We start from the raw sequence: 15,591 nt of genomic DNA on the forward strand, positions 1-15,591 counted from the left end.
GTCTTCTGAACGTCAAGATAGAAGGGGCAGTTCTGATCTCCAGTGGAAGGGAGTTCCAGAGTCGAGGGGCCACCACCGAGAAGGCCCTGTCCCTCGTCCCCACCAGACGTGCTTGTGAGGCCGGTGGGACCGAGAGCAGGGCCCCTCCAGATGATCTTAGCAATCTTGATGGTTCATAGGGGAGGATACGTTCGGACAGGTAAATTGGGCCGGAGTCATTTAGGGCTTTATAGGTTAAGACCAGCACTTTGAATTGTGCTCGGAAGCTGACTGGCAGCCAATGGAGCTGGCGCAACAGAGGAGTAGTATGCTCCCTGTACCCCGCTCTTGTTAGTAGTCTGGCTGCCACAATTGGACTAATTGAAGCTTCCGGGCAGTCTTCAGAGGCAACCCCACGTAGAGAGCGTTGCAGTAATCTAAACGGGATGTAACCAAAGTGTGGACTACCATGGCCAAGTCAGACTTCCCAAGTCAGACTTCTCATCACATCTTTATACATGGTTATACGGGTTTGGTTTAACCTCCAGTCGGCTAGTAAAACTGAATTACCATGTTGTGAAATGATGCATGTCTAAAAAGCATATCATCAACATGAAAAGCTTTGAAAGAGATTCTTTCAGATGTAGTTGTGCTTGCTATACTCCTTCATCAAGCTTCTCGTGGAATTCAAGGGAGTGTTTAAAGGTTTTATGGGCAGTCCTGCAGCACATTGCTATATTTCATCCTTCTCAGTGTGTTTGGGAGGAAGGACTGATCTTAAACTGCAGTGCAGATGGTGCTAATGTTTTATTAAAGCTGCTGCTCACCTTACATCTCTGTCTAGAACAGGAGCTGGTGGGTATGTGCTGCTCCCGCCGTTGCTTCAAAGGAAAGGTTTCTGATTGCTAATGACCCCAGTAAAGTAGAAAAAGCTCTTTCAAGGCTGTTTCTGTCCAAATAAGTCACCTGAACCTTTGTGCCTTTTGAAGAATGCCACCTTGGCAACACTTACATGCTGGCACCGTCAAGGTGTGCTTCAACTCCGCAGGTTGCCCCTTTCCTGCCAGGGAGCAAAAGTTGCTTTCCATAAACCAGCTTCCAGAGCTGGATTACCACAACATGCTCTGCATGGAACTGCCTTTGAAGACTGGCCAGAAGCTCCAATTAGTTTAATACGCTGCTGGTTGAATAGACACAGCAGCTATAAAGAGGGACAATATTGCACCATACATATTGGGAGCCAATATTTTGGTTGTTTGTTCAAACCTGGATTCGATCCTAAGTGCTCGTGCTCACCTTTTAAAGTCCTCTTTCATTAGAAGGTACCTAGTTAGAAGCGCTGGCTGGTAGAAAGTGTCAAGCTGAGATTGTTGTTGTTGTTGTGGTTAGGATCTCTTTCCCAGTAGTTGGAATGCATTGCTCCCTGAAGCAACCAGAAAGGTGGGAAGCTTGCTCCATCTCAATGTGACATCATTTCAAATATTCGACCCCTCTCTGAACATATTCCAGCATGTCCACATCCTTCTTGAATTGTGGTGCCCAGAAGTGGACATAGTGTTCCAGGTGGGGTCACAGGTGTGAGCTCCTGCTGTTAGTCCCAGCTTTTGCCAACCTAGCAGTTCAAAAACATGCAAATGTGAGTAGATCAATTAGTATCGCTCCAGCAGGAAGGTAATGGCACTCTATGCAGTCATGCCAGCCACATGACCTTGGAAGTGTCTATGGACAACACCGGCTCTTTAGCTTAGAAATGGAGATGAGCAGCACCCTCCAGAGTCAGGCATGACTAGACTTCATGTCAAGGGAAAACCTTTACCTTTACATTATGGGTAAAGACTGGCTTGATGCCCATTACTGGCAACAAGGTCATGGCCAGAGCATTGATTGTGCCCAAAAATAGACTGGTAGGCAATGGTGCTGTTTCGACAGGGGAGTAGAACAGTCCCTGTAATCTGCCATTGTTGACACTCTCATTGCAGCACTTTACATTCATTCACTCAATCGCGTGGGAAAGTTGTTTGCAGGACTTCGGCTCCCAAACTCATCTAGGCATACTACTTAAGGGAAGAAAACCCTTAGATGACCATTGAATTGCCTTGGAGACCTAAGGAGAACACTTCTCTAAGCATTGCTAAGTCAACCAGCGTGATTCTATGGTATTCATAGCTCTTCATACAGTCAATTTTTTTCATGTTAGGAGCAACTTGAGAAACTGCAAGTCACTTTTGGTATGAGAGAATTGGCTGTCCGCAAAGACGTTGCCCAGTGGACACCTGGATGTTTTACCATCCTGTGAGAGGCTTTTCTCATGTCCCCTCCTGAGAAGCTGGAGCTGACAGATGGGAGCTCACCCCACTCCCTATATTTAAACCTCTGATCTTTCAGTCAGCAGTCCTGCTGATACAAGGATTTAACCCATCTCACCACCGGATGCTCAACTACGTGAACAACCTCCATAATAAGGAGACCTTATGTAGTTTACACCTATTTGTTGTGTTCACATTCTCTTAAATATTTTGTTGACCCTTTTCTTTGGATGCCTAGACTGTATTTCTAAATGCCCTTCTGTCTTTAAAGTTCCTAAATTGGGGACAGAAGGAAAATGTAATCATTAAGCACAATTATTTTGAAGGACAATTGCAGCATAAGCTGCTATCTTTCTTGCACCACAAATTCTATATACTCTATGAAATCAAGACAAAGCTTTTTCTCATCCCAGATAATGGCCAGGTTTATGTCCAGAAGAAGCCCACCATGTACCCACCTTGGAACAGCACTTTCGATGCCCACATCCGAAAGGGACGGATCATGCACATCATTGTGAAGGACAAGAGCGCAGAGATGGTCTCAGAAACAACTGTGGAGCTCAATATGGTCGCAGAAAAATGCAAGAAGAACAACGGGAAAACAGAGATTTGGGTAAGTGCACGGATTTTGGCATATTCTCTCGTTTTCATAATGGTACTGATTTCTGACTTGCAAACTCCCTCATGGCTTGGAACTCATTGATCTATACTGCCATAAAAATCAGTTCAATTATATGATCAGTGTAGAGTCATATAATACAAGCCAATGCAGTCAAAGTGCATTATATTGACCTACCTTGACCATATAACACAATTCCAAATGGAATTATATGGCTGTGTAGATTCAGCCTTAGGGGCCACCTTTTCTCTTACCAATATGTCCAAATGGGACCTTGGCCAGACTGGGGCCATAAAAGAGTTGGGTTTCTCACCTGTCACCCGTGATTATGGAACTCCTGGAAAGAGTTCACCTGGCACCTGAAAACACACTTGGTAGCTTCTATGTTAGTGGAATGGTGAATCTGGTTTTAGTCGGAATTTTGAAGGCGCTATTCAAAATGCAGTAAATCTTGCCAATCAAAAGGTTGACAGTTTGAAGCCCAGATTGGGGTGAGCTCCTGGCCCTTTAGTCCAGTTTCCACCTACCTAGCAGATCGAAAATGTTGGGACTCAGCCTGTGTTTGAGCCTGATTCTGTGTGGGAGCCTGTTTCCCCCTTCTAATGTTTTTGGGTCTGACTTGGATAGTGAACCTGATGTGATCAATGAGAATGAGGTGCAAAATGGAGGCACCTTGGACAATAAGGTTACTGCAGACTCTGATCGAGAAGGGTCGGGGGAAAGGCTAAGTTCTCATGAGAAAGTTCCTGTCACAGCAAGGCAGGAAAGTTTACTCCCTTCTGCAGGCTCGAATTTGCAAGATAGTTTCACACCTGCTTCAGGTGTGAGGATATAGATAAGACCAGTCGCCGTCTGGAAATCAGCCAGAATCGTCGAGAGGCCCAATGTTTACGCAGGTCAGAAAGAATTTGGCAATTAAGGCCAAAAACTGGGGGGGGGGGGGGAGTAGGAAGCAGTTTTGGGGACTTAAATTGAGCTCTTAGAGAATTTTCTTTAGACCAGCCATCATTTGGAATCAAGCTCTAGTCTCCTGGATATTCCTATTTCATACGGCCTCATCTCTAAGGATTCCTGGCTTTTCAGGTGGATTAGCAGTGGCTATGTTCATGGTTTTATATTGAAGGCTTCTGGTATTTCACTGCATATGGATTATTACTGCAAGCTTTTGAAACTTTGTTATTATTTTTATGTTTGGACACTGTTTATGTTGCTGCTTTTTTGGCTTTTTGCTTTTGGACTTCTACCTACCTTATATACATCTCTTTTATTGGCTCCAAATAAAAAGGACTCCGTTCATTCAAGGTGTGGTGTAATTAATGATTAGAGGGTCCTGTTTCTGCTCTAGGGTGCAACAGAAAACATCATGTGAGTAGATAAATAGGTACTGCTTTAAAGCAGGGAGGTATTTAAGGCACCCATAAGGAAATGCAAGAAAAAATCGAGCAATTTGATCAAGGAGGAAGTTTACGAATGAAGGTCTTTGGCAGGAAAGATGGAGCAACAGAACCCCCTTCCCATGTGGCCAGAAACAAGCTCAGCCTCCAAGATGCTGAAGATGGGAAAAAGCTTATGTAGACCTCTATCTATGTAGAGTTGTCTGTCTCTGTTCGTCAGTGTATAACAGCTTTGGATGTTTGCCGTATATGTGTTCTGTGATCTGCTCTGAGTTCCCTTCAGGGTGAGAAGCATGGGATAAAAATACTGTAAATAAATAAATACTTGGAAGGCTGGGTTCAGATCTCTTAGAGAATTTATTTATTTATTTATTTATTATTTGTATACCACCTTTCTCAACCAATTGGGGACTCAAGGCAGTTTCCAACAAATCAGTATACATAAAACATAATAGATTAAAAACATTTACAGTATAAGACATCACAAAAACAATAAAAGCAACATCATCAGCGTCTCATTATTCTCAAGCATTGTCCAATTCCATTGTCAGGTCATTCGATTTCCTATATTAGCTACTCTGTATTTGTAAACGCTTGCTTGAATAGCCACATTTTAACTTGCCTCCGAAACGTCAAGAGGGAGGGAGCAGATCTGATTTCCCTAGGGAGGGCATTCTATAGCCGAGGGGGCACCACTGAGAAGGCCCTGTCTCTCATCCCCACCAAAGGTGCTTGTGACAAAGGCGGGACCGAGAGCAGGGCCTCCCCAGATGATCTTAAAGTCCTCAGTGGTTCGTAAGGGGAGATACGTTTGGACAGGTAATTTGAATTCCTTCAAAAGCTAGACTGAAGTCCCATACCCTCCAATATCCTAGATCAGTGGTTCTCAACCTGTGGGTCCCCAGATGTTTTGGCCTTCAACTCCCAGAAATCCTAAACTGGCTGAGATCTTTGGTAGTTGTAGGTCAAAACACCTGGAGACCCACAGGTTGAGAACCACTGTCCTAGATGAAAACTGGGGCACATGCCCCCAAGCTAAACCAGCATATGGTCAAGATGGCAAAAGCTATATAGATCTATATATTATCTGTATGAGTTCCTAGGGCCTCTAGCATGATTCTGTGTTCAATCTCCATCAATACTGATCCCAGAGTCACACTAGATGACCTAGCCTGTGTCTACACTGTAGACTTAATGCAGTTCGATACTGCTTATAACAGCCATGGAATCTCTGACATGGAATCTTGGGATCTCTAGTTTGGTAAAATCTCCTAGATCCCAGGCTGAAATCCCACAGGCTGACATTTGCATATTGAGTGCCCTTTGGCCATATTCTCCAGGTTGGCATTTTTGGCAATGACTAAACAATGCTGTTAATAGTCCTCTTTGAACAGTTGTCATTGAACTATGCATTCCAGTCTGATTTTGGTGGGAACTTTCCACTAAATTCTTTCATGAAATGGCCAGTATCGCATTGCGTTGTAATTCTTTCTTTCCTTCCTTCTTTTCTCTTCTGTTTTTCAGCTAGACCTGAAGCCGCAAGGCAGAATGCTAATGAATGCAAAATACTTTCTGGAAACCACAGGCAAGTGGAAATATTCCAGTTTTATCTCTATTGGTTTCAACATTTATTCCCCAACTGGTTTAGCCAATCGAGGAGGGAATCTCATGCCTTCTTTTCAGCAAACTGTGAAGCAAGAAGCTGAAGTGACACATTTTGATTGTGGAATAGGCAGCATATATATTCATAAATGTTTCTGAAAATACATTTCCTTGGATCTTCACACCTCTCAATTTTACCTGCCTGTCAAGCAGTGAAATCTTCTAAATGATGAGTGATGGATGGTTATCTTTCCAACCTTGGAATCTTTTATTCATTTGTTTATTTACTTTATTTATGTATAAATTGTTTGTTTTCATATATGCCTTTAAGACACCTTTTGACTCATGGCAAGCCCATGAATTTTTCATAGGGTTTTATTGATCAAGGGATATCCAGAGGTAGTTTTGCCAGTTCCTTCCACTGAAATACAGCCTACAGCATCAGTTATGCATTGGCAGACTACCATCCAAGTATATATACTATATTTATTTGTCGTGTCAGAACAACCAGTCAAATTATATTACATTTCTAACAGAGCAAAGCAAACAAGCAGATTACAAAATTTGTGAGTATGAGAGTTGATTAAATGTCCTTTGACCAGTCTCTGGCCACTTGGAGTGCCTCTGGTGTTGCTGCAAGAAGGTCCTCCCTTGTGCATGTGGCAGGGCTCAGGGTGCATTGCAGCAGGTGGTCAGTGGTTTGCTCTTCTCCACACTCGCATGTCGTAGATTCCACTTTGTAGCCCCATTTCTGAAGGTTGGCTCTGCATCTCGTGGTGCCAGAGCGCAGTCTGTTCAGTGCCTTCCAGGTCGCCCAGTCCTCTGTGTGCCCAGGGGGGAGTCTCTCATTGGGTATCAGCCATTGGTTGAGGTACTGGGTTTGGGCCTGCCACTTTTGGACTCTCGCTTGCTGAGGTGTTCCAGTGAGTGTCTCTGTAGATCTTAGAAAACTATTTCTAGATTTAAGTCATTGACGTGCTGGCTGATACCCAAACAGGGGATGGGCTGGAGATGTCTCTGCCTTGGTCCTTTCACTATTGGCTGCTACTTCCCGGCGGATGTCAGGTGGTGCAATACCGGCTAGACGGTGTAATTTTTCCAGTGGTGTAGGGCGCAGGCACCCTGTGATAATGCGGCATGTCTCATTAAGAGCCACATCCACTGCTTTAGTGTGGTGAGATGTGTTCCACACTGGGCATGCATACTCAGCAGCAGAGTAGCACAGCACAAGGGCAGATGTCTTCACTGTATCTGGTTGTGATATACTATACTATACTATACTATACTATACTATACTATACTATAGATAGATAGATAGATAGATAGATAGATAGATATTTACTGCACTCGATCTCCCCAAGTGTACTCAGAGCGAATTACAGAATACATGTATGGCAAACATTCAATGCCATTATACAATTAACAAAGACAGACAGTACATAGACAGAGGCAAAGCTTCCTTCTTTTTTCATCTCTGGCATCTGGAGCCTGTGCTCGACTTGGCCATGGGGAGGTGCTGTTCTTCCATTTTTCCATGTCAAGGAGCCAGTTGTCCATGGATGCCTTCCTGATCGAATTGCCAACATGTTTTCTGGGGTGCCTTTTACCTCCCCGCCAAGGCGGTACCTATTTATCTACTCACATTGGTGTTTTCGAACTGCTAGGTAAACAGAAGCTAGGGCTGACGGTGGGAACTCATAGAATCAAAGAGTTGGAAGAGACCTCATGGGCCATCCAGTCCAACCCCCTGCCAAGAAGCAGCAATATTGCATTCAAATCACCCCTGACAGATGGCCATACAGCCTCTGTTTAAAAGCTTCCAAAGAAGGAGCCTCCACCACACTCCGAGGCAGAGAGTTCCACTGCTGAACGGCTCTCACAGTCAGGAAGTTCTTCCTCATGTTCAGATGGAATCTCATTTCTTGTAGTTTGAAGCCATAGTTTCGCAACCTAGTCTCCAGGGAAGCAGAAAACAAGCTTGCTCCCTCCTCCCTGTGACTTCCTCTCACATATTTATACATGGCTATCATATCTCCTCTCAGCCTTCTCTTCTTCAGGCTAAACACGCCCAGCTCCTTAAGCTGCTTCCACTCAAGGGTTAATGAAGAAGTGAAATAGTGTTTATATTTATGTTTTTCCCACTTTCACAGGGGTCTCCAACAAATGTGGAGAGTCAACTGTGTAGGATCCTCCCTCCTGCTCTGCAAAGCCTTATTAGCTGGATGATTTGCTAATTCTCCTGACATTTTGGGAAGTGTGGTCTGCTATTTTTAGAGGGGTTTTCAAAGCTGACAGCTCTTCAGACTGATTTAAATACACGCTATTTCGGTGAATGGCCTGACCACAAATTTCTTCATAATACCAATTTAAAAAATGTGTAACTTGACTTCTCTTTCTCTGCTCTCCACCCAGATGATCCGGAGTTTATAGACTGTGAAAAGGAAGGGTTTTTCTCTCTGCACCAACGCAGGGGAGCCATCAAGCAGGCCAAGATTCACGATGTCAAGTGTCACGAGTTCACCGCTACTTTCTTCCCTCAGCCCACATTCTGCTCCGTTTGCCACGAATTTGTCTGGTATGACACACTTTTGCCTTTTAAAAAAAATATCATGACCCAAAGCCTGTTTGGGCAAAGAAAGGGTGCACCTGCACTGTAGAATTGATGCAGTTTGGCATCACTTTGACTTCTGCGACTTAATAGTATAGCATCATGGGGGTTGCAGTTTTAGAAGATCTTCTAAAGCAGAGGCTGGATGGCCATCTGTCAGGGGTGATTTGAATGCAATATTCCTGCTTCTTGGCAGGGGGTTGGACTGGATGGCCCATGAGGTCTCTTCCAACTCTTTGATTCTATGATTCTATGATTCTGCACCAAAAATGCTGGTACTTCACCAAACTACAAATCCCATGATCCCATAGAATTGAGTCACGGCAGTTAAAGTGGTGTCAAACTGCAATAATTCTAAAGTGTTGAGGCACACAAAGATGCAGAGCTTGATAATGTTATCTTTTTGGACTACAATTCCCAGCATCTCGCAGTAACTGGGGTATTCCAGGAACCATGGTACAAAAAAATAACTTTTCCATCATCTTTGCTGCTCTGCTCTTCATATTTAAAGTAATACTATAATCATTTTCTCAGTGTAAATGCAAACTTCTACCCAATTATCTTTATTCTATTTAATATGACTATTCTTTCCTTTCTGCTTTCCAGGGGTCTTAACAAACAAGGTTATCAATGCAGACGTAAGTGACTTTATTCATGGCAATACTGATGAATGCAGTAATATGTATTGTTTGCATAGGCACTAAAAAACCTGAGAAGTGAGGAAAAAATTAAATGAAATTAAAACTTAACAGCCAAACATAAAAAACAAAGCATATATGAAAGTACAAGGTAACCCAACTCTACAAATGATTTTGTAAGACTCTTGTCATGTCGAATTATATTCATCCAACATGATTAGGAATTAAAACAACAATCCTATTTTCCCTGAAAATAGTCCCATCGACTCAATAAGATTTGCTTTATATTTATTTGCAAAAAAACACTATCAAATGGAATTCCTAGAAATGAACAATTCAGAAGTTTACAATTGCAAGCCATATTCTCATAGGTTTTGTTACAGTATAGCGTTATAATTGTTCTATTTTATTATTAGTTCTTGGTGTCAGTCTTTTACTAAGCGTAATTAATGAATTTAACTCTATTGTAGGGATCTATGTGTAGGAAAAATATATTAGTATATATAGAGTATATATAGAATTAGTAATACCCCACCACAAATGTTGGGTTGGTTTCATTTGGCATTTAATGTTGTTGAATTATTCTGCACAGAAAAACATGTTGGTTTTTTTGTGCAAAACCCATTTTTTGTATAGAATTATTTTCTGTGCAGAATCTCTTTCTGCTGTTTTTCTGTATTGACAAAGGTTTTCCTGTTGAGAAATTGTTTTTTGGACATACAAGACATTTCTTTCCTGCAAAACAAATATGTTTTCTATTCAGATAATTGGGGTTAGTAGTCAGCAAAAACGTCACGACTAATGTTCAATATTGCAATTCTAGATTTGTATTTATTATTACTATTTGCTTCATGTATACCCAGCCTTTCTGACCCCCGTAGATGGTTTTAAATTCCAGCATGATCCAATGCAGCTTAAACATAGTTATAAAACATATCCCATAAACTAAAAATAGTTAAAATGGTAAGCAAATAAAATACATAAAATAATAACAGATCGAAACATAGAAAGTGCATGATTTCATTCATCCATAATCCTTGCTCATAATCCTTTGTAACTGTTCCTCATTCAGTGAGACTACGAAGTCTTACAGTTAATCTATTGAAACGCTTAGAAAGCAATGGGTTGATGTAGGTTTTTCGGGTTGTATGGCCATGTTCTAGAGGCATTCTCTCCTGACGTTTCACCTGCATCTGTGGCAAGCATCCTCAGAGGTTGGGACGTTTAGAAAGCAATGTTTCTGGTATATATTTTTTCTAAGTCACAGTGAAATGTTTTGAAAAAGTCTATCTCTTCTCTCCCCCAGAATGCAATGCTGCCATTCACAAGAAGTGCATTGACAAAGTGATTGCTAAATGTACAGGATCAGCTATCAACAGCAGAGAAACCATGGTAAGCATCTGGATGAAGTTGCAGCAGCATCTACAATGGAGAATTGATGCAATTTAACACCACTTGAACTGCCATAACTCAATGCTATGGTATCCCGGGAGCTGTAGTTTGGTGAGGCATCAGTAATCTTTAGCAGACAAAGCTAAAGATTTGAGCACAGGAGTTCAAGTGGTATCAAACTGCATTAATTCTACAGTGTAGACGCACCCCCTTGAGAAACACTTCAAGGTGGTTAAACATAAAGTTTGTTAAGAACGTCAAAACACTAGATTAAATATAACAACACAAATGTTTCTGTATGAAATCATGCTAGAGTACAGGAAGTGGTTTGCACAATGGCATGTTGTAAGGTTGATTTGTATTTGTGATCAAAGGGTCAAAGAATCATAGAATCAAAGAGTTGGAAGAGACCTCATGGGCCATCCAGTCCAACCCCCTGCCAAGAAGCAGGAATATTGCATTCAAATCACCCCTGACAGATGGCCATCCAGCCTCTGTTCAAAAGCTTCCAAAGAAAGAGCCTCCACCACACTCCAGGGCAGAGAGTTCCACTGCTGAACGGCTCTCGCAGTCAGGAAGTTCTTCCTAATGTTCAGGTGGAATCTCCTTGTAGTTTGAAGCCATTGTTCCGCGTCCTAGTCTCCAGGGAAGCAGAAAACAAGCTTGCTCCCTCCTCCTTATGACTTCCTCTCACATATTTATACATGGCTATCATATCTCCTCTTAGCCTTCTCTTCTTCAGGCTAAACATGCCCAGCTCCTTAAGCCGCTCCTCATAGGGCTTGTTCTCCAGACCCTTGATCATTTAGGGTCCATGGAACATCTCCCTAAGAATCTCTAGGTCTTCCAATGCAAGTCTGTGGTCAATATCCAGTGGAAGTTGACAGACGTCCACTGGCTATTGAAATATTCATATTTCAGCCTTTTTATTTGGTATTATCTATTGGACAATCACACCAATTATAAGATCGCTTTGACAGAAAGGAATGAAACCATAGTTCTCCAAAGAAATATTGCTTTCTGTCATGGATGGGTAAGAAGACTGGAATCCAATAGTCTTCACCCAAGTTCAACAGTAGCATACTCTACTTTCCAATGTGTCGTATTGACAAAATGTTCATCCATAATCTAGCAAACAAAAATACTTTATTTCACTTCCATGATGAAGCCCCCAGTGGTGCAATAGGTTAAATACTTGTGCCGGCAAGACTGCTGACTGACAGGTCAGCGGTTTTAATCCAGGAACAATGTGGATGAGCTCCCTCTGTCTGCTCCAGCTCCCCATGCAGGGACATGAGAAGCCTCCCACAAGGATGGTAAAACATCAAACATCCAGGTGTCCCCTGGGCAACATGCTTGCAAATGGCCAATTCTCTCACACCAGAAGCGACTTGCAGTTTCTCAAGTCTCTTCTGACACACACACACACAAAACTTCAATGCCTTTGGAAAGAACATAGAGAAGATACTTTTTGAATCTGGATCCCAGAATCTTCCTGTTAGAATGATTGTGTCTGTACTGACTGGGGACTCCGAGTGTCCAAAAGTAACATAAGTAACTTTCCAAAGTGCTCCTAAAAATGTGTGACATTTTTGATGCAAATCATAATTGAATATAGAATCCTCTTTCAGTGTTTACGGTGGAGTTATTTAAATCTACATAAGGAAATCTATACAGAGGCAGTCCCCGAGTTAAAAACATCCTACTTATAAATGTGAGTGAGACAACAGGTGAGAGGAATCTGCCCCTCGGAAGGGAAATTCATTCCTGAAAGAGTTATCATAGGCAAAAGTGGTTTCCACTGAAGCTTTATCACCAATCCTTGTTTCCACAATAAGACACATTTTTCAAAACCCATTCATCACAGGGACAGAAAGTAAGGTGAGGGGCAGACACACCAAAACAAACCTCATAGGGGTGTTAACCCTTCACTATGCTCTCCAAAGCTTAAATATATATATATATTGGCTAGAGTTACACTTTAAAAATGTCTTTGCTCCAACTTATATACAAATTCAACATAAGAACAAACCTACAGAACCTATCCTGTTTGTAACATGGGGATTGTCTGTAATCTATATGTGCCATGGTTGTTTGAGTCTGTGAGTGTGTGTGTGTGTGTGTGTGTGTGTGTGTGTAAAGAGAGAGAGAGAGAGAGAGAGCCCGTTGGCACAGTAGGTTAAACTGCTGAGCTGCTGAGCTTGTTGACCAAAAGGTTGCAGGTTCGAATCCAGGGAGTGTCGTGAGCTTCTGCTGTTAGCCCCAGCTTCTGCTAACCTAGCAGTTCGAAAACATGCAAATGTGAGTAGATCAATAGGCACTGCTCCGGCAGGAGTGTAACGGTGCTCTATGCAGTCATGCCGACCACATGAGGTGTCTACGGACAATGCTGGCTCTTCGGCTTAGAAATGGAGATGAGCACCAACCCTCAGAGTCGGACATGACTGGACTTAATGTCAGGGGACAACCTTTGCGCTTCTCTCTCTATCTCTCTTTGCTACCCCATTGTCTATAATCGGACTTGGATATCCATGGATTTTAGTATCGATAGCAGATTTTGGGACCAAACTTCAGAAGATTCCAAGGGCTCACTGTATATTGAGAAAGAGGACTACTAGATTCCAATGCTGAGTATCATCAGAACCTTTCTTTCTTTCTTGCAGTTCCACAAGGAGAGGTTTAAGATTGATATGCCCCACCGGTTTAAGGTCTACAATTACAAAAGCCCCACTTTTTGTGACCACTGTGGAACACTGCTATGGGGCCTCACCAGGCAGGGCCTGAAATGTGAAGGTGAGTCCAGGTGCTGTACTTGCTCTCAATGCCAAAGAACATTACACTGGTAAATGCAGAGCTTGGAAAACTCCCATAGCTCTAATCAGCCATGTTGTCTGGTCAAAAAGCATATTTCAAGCTCTGAGATTTTCATTTCTTACAACAGTAAAATATTACTCGCATAAAGTAGTGGTATGATCTCAAACTTAATGTGGTAGTATTGTATACAACCCACTTATCCATGGATTCAGTATTCATTGTTTCACCAACCCATGCCCCAACCTAGAAGTGTTTATGGGCCTCTATAGGTCTTCTAGTGCTATTCTATGCTATGCTTACAGCCTAAGTATAGTTAAAATATAAGTTTTGCTGTTATCCATCATTTCATGGATCCATGGGAGGTCTTGCAACATATCTACCATAGATATGGGGCCTGCATATACTGTAAACAGTTGTGGATGTGGAGTTAATCCTTGCCAGGCAAGGTTGAACATCAGTGTGACATAGCGCCTTGGGCGTTGGACTATGACGTATCTTCACTGATCCATTGCACTGAAAGAGAGATGAATTGGCTGATCCAGGTTAATGTGACCTTGAACCACATTAAGAAGCATCATAGGTTGCTCCAAATTCTACCCTTTTTTGAATATAGCCCAGGCATGGGTAAACTTGGGCCCTCCAAGTCTTTTGGACTTAGAAGCATAGAATCATAGAATCATAGAGTTGGAAGAGACCATGTGGGCCATCCAGTCCAACCCCCTGCCAAGAAGCAGGACAATTGTGTTTAAATCACCCCTGACAGATGGCCATCTAGCCTCTGTTCAAAAGCCTCCAAAGAAGGAGCCTCCACCACACTCCGGGGCAGATAGTTCCACTTCTGAATGGCTCTCGCAGTCAGGAAGTTCTTCTTAATGTTCAGGTGGAATCTCCTTTCTTGTAGGCTACCAGCTGTTGGGAATTGTGGGAGTTGAAGTCCAAAACACCCGGAGGGTCCAAGTTTGCCCATACCTCATATAGCCTATGGCACTTGAGATTCCATAGTGGTCCAAGTACAGTCAGCTCTGGTAGGGGCACAAGACACATGCAAAAAAGGGAAAACCATGGATGAAAAACCTGGTGCTTCTTTACCTGGAAGAACACCTCTATAAGAATCTCTAGAAAGTTGACTTTAGGATTGTACTGGAACACCTATCAATTCCTAGAGAGATCATATTAATCAAATCCACAAATTATTCAATCTCCATAAATTAAGCTTGCTTCAGCCTAACTTTCAAGACCAGATAGGATTGGTGCTTTCAAGTTTTGGGGGAAATGTATTTATATCTTAATAGATAATGTTTAAAACAGAAGCAGCCGGCAGGATTTTGCAGGTATTTGACATGGGAGTGTCCCTCAACTCTTGACAAAATGCCTTCCTTGCAGCCTGCACCATGAACGTCCACCACAAATGCCAAATGAAAGTGGCAAACCTCTGCGGCGTCAACCAGAAACTCATGGCGGAAGCGTTGGCCTTGATCGAGAGCCGGCAGCAGGTAAGGATGCAAGATGGGGGAAATGCAAAGCCTATGGGATAGATTTTGCCCAGTATTTGCCAGTCCCACAAAATATCAAAAGTTCCAGGATCAAATTTATGGGAATATTTGGGTATGATGACAGAGTCTTGGGGAAAATCTACACTGACCACTGATTCAACAAGATAAGCTGGGAGGTAACCTGAATCTTGAGCCAAAGGATTGAATGAAGAACCATGCTTTCATCACCTTGTTCTACCTAGAGAAAACATTAGAGAGCCTAACTGTCTTCTGCAATGTTTTGATTTAATTCTTTCCAAAGCCTAGGATTTCAAACATTGATCCTGCATGTAGCATATCTGTCATGTTTCATTTTCCTGGCATATGTTTTTATTTGAGCCAGGCTCGAAGTTTACATGATTCGGAACAAATTTTAAGAGAAGGGCCAGTTGAGATCATCTTCCCTGAGAAAGAGGAGCCTTCCACCCCTTCGGTGCCAGTGCCTCCAACAGAGAAAAAAGGTATTACATGTTGTTTCTTTATTTGTACTCATTTGCTTCCTTTGGACAATAACTTCCCCTCTTCACTAGAGCTTGGGCACATCACTCTGTTGGACTACAATGTCTCCCCGGATTCGAACCTAATTTTGCACAGTAATTTTGCTGGTTGACAGGACCCCTATCCGGGATTGTGGCGCAGGCACCGGGATTATGGCGCAGCTGGCTGAGTGTCAGCTGCATTAAGATCACTCTGACCAAAAGATCATG

At 42.5% G+C, this 15,591-nt stretch overlaps 1 protein-coding gene across 2 annotated transcripts in view; it reads left to right on the forward strand.

The window, feature by feature from the left end:
* Positions 1 to 15,591, forward strand: part of PRKCQ (protein kinase C theta) — a 52,028-nt gene that overhangs the window by 19,997 nt on the left and 16,440 nt on the right. For both annotated transcript variants that reach the window (XM_067469333.1, XM_067469332.1), the window contains 8 exons: positions 2,699 to 2,898; positions 5,823 to 5,883; positions 8,313 to 8,475; positions 9,115 to 9,146; positions 10,453 to 10,538; positions 13,202 to 13,331; positions 14,736 to 14,845; positions 15,228 to 15,345. In XM_067469333.1, the coding sequence (XP_067325434.1) occupies positions 2,699 to 2,898; positions 5,823 to 5,883; positions 8,313 to 8,475; positions 9,115 to 9,146; positions 10,453 to 10,538; positions 13,202 to 13,331; positions 14,736 to 14,845; positions 15,228 to 15,345 (900 nt within the window). The remainder of the gene's footprint in view (positions 1 to 2,698; positions 2,899 to 5,822; positions 5,884 to 8,312; positions 8,476 to 9,114; positions 9,147 to 10,452; positions 10,539 to 13,201; positions 13,332 to 14,735; positions 14,846 to 15,227; positions 15,346 to 15,591) is intronic.

Source organism: Anolis sagrei, chromosome 5 (assembly GCF_037176765.1).
Source record: "Anolis sagrei isolate rAnoSag1 chromosome 5, rAnoSag1.mat, whole genome shotgun sequence".
Taxonomy (NCBI): Eukaryota; Metazoa; Chordata; class Lepidosauria; order Squamata; family Dactyloidae; genus Anolis; species Anolis sagrei.